The following is a 7,066-nucleotide window of genomic DNA, read 5'->3' on the forward strand; positions in this document are numbered from 1 at the left end:
CTCCTCAGGACGCAATCCCACAGGAGGCCCCGCCCCTCCGGGCCAGGCTCCGCCTCTTGCTCGCCCCTCCTCTCCACACGACCCAGGCCACGCCCCTTACAGGTCAGACCCCGCCCACCCAGCAGGCCCGTCCCCAGTCACCGATGGAGACCCCGCCCCGCGCATGTGCTGCATCCACGCAGGGCTGGTCGCTGGCCAGGCCCCGCCCCTCCGGACCAAGTCCCGCCCCCGCTGGATTCCTATTGGAGGGCTAAAGCGCCTCAAGGAGAAGCGCCCACGCGGCCCCTCACGAAGTTTCTGGAATCTTCTGCGGAGGGATTCGTCGCGGAACTCGAGAAAGGACGTCCCTGGCGTCGTCTGGGGGCTGTGGGGTTCGCTGACAGCCATGGACGCTCGGGGCTTGTTTGTTTCATGTTTTAGTACAGAAGCGTCTCAGAGAAACATAGGGAACATTCTCTCCTTCCCGCCCGGCTGTGCCAGGGGCTGTGGGCCGCCTCCTCATTGGTCCACCGAGAGCATGTGACACAGTGCCTCCTCCAATCACGAGCGAGCAAAGGGGAGGTTGTCATGGCAACCAAGCAGCGTCCAAGGGCCCGGGGTGTCCGGACTGCTCTGCTGGGTGCCCTGGCTGTCCTGGGTGCCATGGTTGCCCTGGGTGTTCTGGGTGCCCTGGCTGTCCTGGGTGCCTTGGCTGTCCTGGGTGTTCCGGGTGTCCTGGGTGCCTGGTTCCCTTTTCTCAGAGAAGCCAAGTGAGGGTCGGCCCCCACTGGGGCTCCCACGTGGGCGGCATGGACCCCAAAGCCGTCAGTTCGCAGTGATGGACGCCCAGGAAGCGTGGAGCGTGCGTGTCCCCCCACCCAGGGCCCCCCCCAACTTCGGCATGGCCTGTGGTGTGCGGTGCCGGCCACGCGGTGGCGACAGAGGCCAGGTCTTCCCGCACAGACGGGGCTTCCCACCCCACAGGGGCTGCTGCCCGGTTAGGGCCGGGGTCAGGGTCAGGGTTGCCCCGGTGCCCTCGCAGTCATACTTATCAGTAAAAAACCAAAATCGTTTCTTATCTCTACCCGCCCCCCGAGATCTGCCCCCAACGGGCAGCAGGTGCGCCCCAGCCCCCCAACTCCTGCAGAGAATGGAGAAGCGGATGGCAGGCAGAGGGAAGTGTGGCCCTCACCTCCTCCTGGGAAACCCCAGCCCCCTTCTTTCCCAGCAGGTTCTTCCTGCCCTGTGGGTCCAGTCGGGGCCCACCGGACCTGCACTCCAGCCCTGGTGGTCTTACAGGCCATCCCCCCAGGGGCCCCACACCACACGGAAACTGAGCGAGTGCTCACATGAATACAAACACTTTATTTAAGAAGGCTTTGGAGTCAAAAAAATAAAACTCTTGGATACAATTTTGAACCCTTTAAACCCGCTCAGCAAATATATAATCAGTAATTTAGCTGTGTAAGATTAAATGTCCATTGCTTTATTTAAAATAAAATATATTTTAGTTGTTAAAATTTATTCCATAAAGTACATATTTCCCTATAAATTTCCTACATATACACAAGAGGTAAAATGTAAAAAATAAACAACAAAACATCAAAAAAATCTTTTAAAAAATCTTTAAAAAAAAACAAAAACAAAACAGAAACCGCAGCAGGGAAAGGGGATTGTCAGAACAGCAACAAAAAAAATTTAGAAATTCCAGGTTGCGACGCCCCTCCCCGCCCTCGCCCCCACCCCCTGCCCAGCCCCCCCAGCCCCACACGCACCTGCCCTGCCCCGCCCCGCAGGGCGTGGAGAGGGGGGACCTCCGGCTCCAAATCATGGTTTTGGGACTTGAAAGGTGGGTGAGGAGGTCTTTAAAAAGGACCACCGCCCCCTCCCCCAGGAATTTTTAAAAAAAGTGCAAACTGACTTTTCGCATTTATTGTGTCCCGCACGTGCGGGGGGGTCAGCACCGCGGCTGGCTCCGCGCCGAGGCCGCACCCGGCTTGCGCACCGTGTCCACACCTGCGACTCGAGTTAAAGCTCCACTTTGGCAGCAGCACGCGCGTGCCCGGCCCCACCGGCCCCCGCGCCTCTGCCCCGCCGCGCCGCCCCGCAAGCCTCCCGCGCTACGAAAAGATATGAATGGCCTGTGTGGCCGGCGTGCGGCAGGCTGGGCACTCGGGCGCGCTCTTGCCACAGATGCGCATGGCGCAGTCCATACAGAAGAGGTTGTGGCCGCAGGGCACGAGCGCAGCCATGACCTCGCCCTCTGCGCACACCACGCACTCGCGGGCCGGGGTCGCTGCCGCGGGAGACACTGTGGCCGGAACCGCCGTGCCCACGGCTGTCGCTGCCGATGACGGCAACGAGGTGGTGGTGGCTGTGGTCGGGATGGGCTTGCTCTCCGGGGAGTCCAGCGGGGCGCTGGTGGGCAGCGAGGGGGCTGCGGAGAAGCCGGTGCCACCAGCACCAGTGCTGCTGCTGCTGCTGCCACCGCTAGGGAAGGGCAGGGAGCTTTGGGGTGCAGCCCGCCAGGGCAGGGCGCCCACCGGGTCGGGTGCGGGGCGCCGGGTCAGGGGCAGCTCCAGGCCCAGGCCCGGTTCCTGCAGCGTAGGGGAGTGGCGCGGGCTGCCAGCACCGCTACTGCGACGGGCGCCCCCGGGGGCCGGTGCAGGAGCCCCGTTGACGGCACAGCAGGTGCCAAAGGCCGGCAGGGGTGCCGCCCGCTCGAACGGGGCCCAGATGGTGGCAGCGGCGGGTACCGTCAAGTCCAGCGCCAGGAAGTCAAAGCCAAAGTCCCCGTCGTCGGGGGCGGCTGTCCCTGTGGGCGCCCCGGGGCCGTCCCCTCCGAAGGTGAAGGTCCCGTTGCCGGAGCTGCTGCTAGTTCCTCCGCTGCCGCCATAGGGGCTGGCAGGGCCTGGGTCCGGCCCGGGTGGTCCTCCGCGGCTGCTGGCGTAGAAGGCTTCGGGGCCGCCGGGCGCGCCCAGGGCGCTGTCGCTGCGGAGGCTGGAGGGGGCTGCGGGCGGTCGCCGTGCAGGGTGCGGTGCCTTGGTCCAGAGGCTGGCGGCTGCGCCCAGCAGGTCCAGGCACACGTCGGTGCCGTTGGCGTGGAAGTCACTGTCGGGGCCCGCGTCGGGGAAAGCGCCCGTGCGCAGTGTGATGTGCGCCTCGATCTCCTCCCGCGCGCGGTCCACGTTCTCCGGCATGCCAGTCACAGCGAACACCGGCTCCTTGTCGCGCCCCGGTGTCACGATGTACGTGTGCGTCCGCTGCTGGATTCGCTTGATGGTGGCACCCTTGGGCCCCACCACCAGCCCCACCACGCGGTAGGGCACGCGCACCTGGATGGTGGTCTGGCCTGGCAGGTTGGGCGGGCCTGGGGCGGCACCTGGCGGGCAACCTGCCTTGCCGCGAGTGGCCCGGATCAGGGAGAAGTGCTCGGCGGCTGACAGGATCTCCCGTTTGGCCATGTCCACATCCTCCTTGCGGCCCGTGACGATGAACACGGGCTCCTCGCCGCGCACTGGCGTCTTGATGTAGGTGTTGGTCTTGGCGCGCAGCGCTTTGATTTTACACCCTGTGGGTGAGGGGAGACACGAGGTGACGAGGCCTGTGCCCCCGTGGCCCAAGGCCCATCCCACCTGCCCCAAGCGGCTCTCTGACCACCCTCCAGCTGCAGGACTCACATGGTGTTACAGTGAGCACGGGGCGGGGGCCACAGCTAGGTGGCCTTACCCTTGGCAGGGCTAGAGTGTCCAGGAGCTGTGGGTGTCCCCTGTCCCAGCACCCACTCACCCAGCAGCTGGCACAGTCCCAGCCCTCCAGAAGGCCAGGCGGGCACAGGGCTGCATCTCCCAAGGGGAACAATGCCACTGGGTGAGCACTGTCCCATCTGGAATGTTCCCCAGTCCTCCCTCTGCTTGCTGTTGCTTCTTCCAGGAAGCCCACCCAGACTGCCCTTCCCATGCCGTGAAGGCCCCTGGAGGGGTCTCCCTGTGCACAGCCATGCAGGCTCAGGAGAGCCCACACAGGCACAAGCCTCCCATTCTCAAAGGTTGAACCTAGGGGTGGCCACTGCCTGCCCACAGATTGGGTCAAAGATGGAGCTGGGGTGCTCCCTGTGACAGTGGGGCGGCCCCAGCATGGTTAGGGAGCTGGCACTCAGGCCACCAGAGCGTCCAGCAGTGGCCCCAGTGGTGGCCCTGGCCACTCTCCCAAGGTCAATGATGAAGAGGGGTGGGACCACCGAGGGGCGGGGCCCCAACTGAGGGGTGGGGCTTATGACCCCCAGCTTCTGCACAGCCCAAGGCCAGTGAGGGACAGAGGCCTGGGGTGGGCAGGGCAGGCAGGGGACAGCTACCTGGGGATCAAAGGAGGGGTGCAGCTGGGACACCCCTAGTCACACCTGCAGCCCAAGGCACGGCACTCCCTTTTCCACTCTGCCCCTCCCTCCCAGCCCCTTGTACTGGACGCTAACTGAGCAGGTTTGGTGGCCCACCAGTGTGACCATTGGCCCTGCTCCTGCCTTGGAAGGCCATATGGGCCTGGCGCTCGGTGGGGCTGCACTCAGGCAGCTGGAGCTGGCCGCAGCAGGTGAGCGCTCAGGCTGCAGGAACCGGGGCAGGTGCACTTCCCACATCCCTGGAGCAGGCAGGCCTGAACTTCCAGCTGAAGCTCTAGCTGCTGCCCCCCACAACACCTGACACCCTTGGCGAGGCCCAGGAAGCTGCCAGCCTGCCCTCCCCCTACCCCCGCATCTGGCCTAGAGGACGCACAGCCCAGCCTGGCATCCAAGGGGTGCCCAGTGACCATATCTGGGGTCACACGTTGAGCCGTGACCCCACCACCCACGACTGAGACCGCCAAGTTCCTGGACACTCAGCCCAGTAGGGCACAGGAGTGGGGTCGATGGGCAAGACAGGGTCACTCCCAACCTGCAGACACCACCCTGGCAACAACCACCACCATCCCACCCCGGCTTGGGGTACACCAGCCATGTTTGGCCTCCAGGGAGACATGTCGCTGGAAGCCTCGCGGCCCCACCCACCCCAGCTAGGAAGAGATGAGGCAGAGCATCCCAGGGGCCAGCCAACCATCCTGCAGGACAGCGACAGGTGACACGGCCACTCACACCTCTCTGCCCTGTTGTTCCCTGGCCCCTGCCAAGCCTGACCAGTGGCCCCGCCCAGGCCCCACCCCAAGTCTGGGAATCCAGCAGGCGCCAGGGCGGGCCACAGGGAAGGCAGGAGAAAGTTGAGGCCACCGGGACTGGAGGCTACGGGGTGGTGGGAGTGTGCTGGGCCGGGCACTGCCCACCACACGCCACCGCCCGCCCCGCAGCCAGACGGCCAATGAGCACCGGCGGGCCTGATGTCACCCGCCAAGTCTCAGCCTGGCGCTCGAACAAAGAGAACAATGGGGCAACCCTGGGACCCCGCGCCCCGGGGGTCTGCAGCCCCCCAGCTGGTCCCAGCAGGCTGCAGGGGGTCACCCCTGAAGTAGCTTCCCAGGCCACCTCTCAGGAACCCCCAGAAACCCCGAGGCGGGGCTGCCAGATTGGGGTGGGGGCGGGGATGCAGTCACACCCGGTCCCGCCCCCCACTCCAATCAGGGTGCAGTGCTGGGTACCCCCAGTGCCCATCCCACCCCACGGGGGTCCACTCCGAGCTAACCCACACACCAGGGCCCCGCCCTGAGCCACCAGCAGTGGCACTGCCGCGCCCACCCGCGCCCCGCGCCCCTCTGGCCAGCGTACGCCGCAGCCTTTGCGGCTGCAAACTGTCGGGACAGGAGCAGGGACCGCGCGCGAGGTGTGGAGCACCGGCTGCACCCAACTTTCTCTCGCGGTCAGCGGCAGGACAAAGGCGCGGAGTGGCCGCCCGGGGTAGGGAGCGCGGCGTGCGCGCGTGCGCGTGGGCCAGGCCGGCCAGGACCCCCCGACGGCGGCCACTCACCCTGGCGCCCCACGATCTCCGCAACATGCTCCGAGCTGGGCACGGGCACGCACTCGGTCATGTTCACGCTCTTCTTGCGGCTGCCGATCACGCACATCTGGTCTGCCAGAAGCGTCGGGGGGCCCAGCGCCGCGGGGTGGGGCGCGAAGCCGGCGAACACGTCGGGCGGCGATGGCCTGGGGGGCGGCGGCGGCGGCGGCGAGGGGCTCACGTCGGGCTCCGGCGAGGCGGCAGGGACCTCGGCTACAGCCCCCGCTGCAGGGACGCCTGGCTCCGGCCCGTCGGGGGGCGCAGGCTCCGACCCCGCCACTGTTTCATCCTCGCCAAACGGTGCGCTCTCCTCGTCCGCGCTGCCCGCGGCCCCCAGCCCCAGCGCCGACAGCTGGTCTAGCGCGAGGCGGAGCGCCGCGGTCGCGTCGTCGGGCTCGGGCGCGGGCGCAGGGTCCGGGCTGGGGTCCCCGACGGCCGCCGTCCCCGGCGCGCCCGCACCCCCGCCGCCGTCGGGGAGGCCGCCGGGGCCGGGCATGGCCGGCGCTAGCGCTCGGGCCCGCGCTCCCGCCGCTGTGCCGCCGGCCGCCCGCGCCTCCGCCGCCGCCGCCGCCCGTGCCGCCCTCCGCCTGTGCGAGCTCGGCCGCCGGCCGCCGGCATCCAGCGGCGGGGCGGGCAGGCGCGGGGCGGCGGCGGCGGCGGCGCGGGGGCTGCTCGGGGCCGGGCCGGGCCGGGCCGGGCGGCGACTCTAGCTGCTGCTCGCGCGGCTGCGGCGGCTCCTGGCGGCCGAGGCGGCGGCGGCGGCGGCGGCGGAGGCGCGGACGCTCCTCGGCTCCCGCCCGCCGCCCCCGCCGGCCCGGCCCGCCCCGCCCCGGGACGTCACGCCGCGGCCAACAATGGGCGGGCGCCAGGGCGCAGGCGCGCGGGGCGGAGGCCGGGGCGGGGCGCGCGTCACGTGGCGCTCGGGCGGGGACCCCCGCGCGCCCGCACGTGCGGGGTGCGGCGGCAGGTGGGTGCCGGGCGGCCGCGTGCCCCGCTCCCCAAGCCCTACACGCAGGTCCCCTTCTTCAGGTTCGGGGTGATGGAGGCGCGCCTCTGCCCGAGCTGTGGAGAACCATGGCACCCCGCCCTCTTCTGATGGCCGGCTTCCT

General features: G+C 68.1%; 1 protein-coding gene across 1 annotated transcript; it reads right to left on the reverse strand.

Annotated features, from left to right (window-relative positions):
- Nucleotides 1–2,062: 2,062 nt before the first annotated feature.
- Nucleotides 2,063–6,639, reverse strand: MEX3D (mex-3 RNA binding family member D). Its single transcript, XM_058658050.1, has 2 exons — nucleotides 5,928–6,639; nucleotides 2,063–3,550 (listed from the first exon to the last, which is right to left on the reverse strand). Exons 1-2 carry the CDS (start codon nucleotides 6,451–6,453, stop codon nucleotides 2,100–2,102), a joined length of 1,977 nt encoding a protein of 658 aa, XP_058514033.1. The 5' UTR covers nucleotides 6,454–6,639; the 3' UTR covers nucleotides 2,063–2,099.
- Between the last annotated feature and the right edge of the window lie 427 nt (nucleotides 6,640–7,066).

Source organism: Ochotona princeps, chromosome 33 (genome assembly GCF_030435755.1).
Source record: "Ochotona princeps isolate mOchPri1 chromosome 33, mOchPri1.hap1, whole genome shotgun sequence".
Taxonomy (NCBI): Eukaryota; Metazoa; Chordata; class Mammalia; order Lagomorpha; family Ochotonidae; genus Ochotona; species Ochotona princeps.

What these genes read in the sequence shown, in the direction of transcription:
- MEX3D (XM_058658050.1), bottom strand. Translation starts at nt 6,453, where the DNA reads ATGCCCGGCCCCGGCGGCCTCCCCGACGGCGGCGGGGGTGCGGGCGCG. An exon ending in GGAGATCGTGGGGCGCCAGG is followed by an intron (nt 3,551 to 5,927) that starts GTGAGTGGCCGC and finishes CCTCACCCACAG; the next exon opens with GGTGTAAAATCAAAGCGCTG.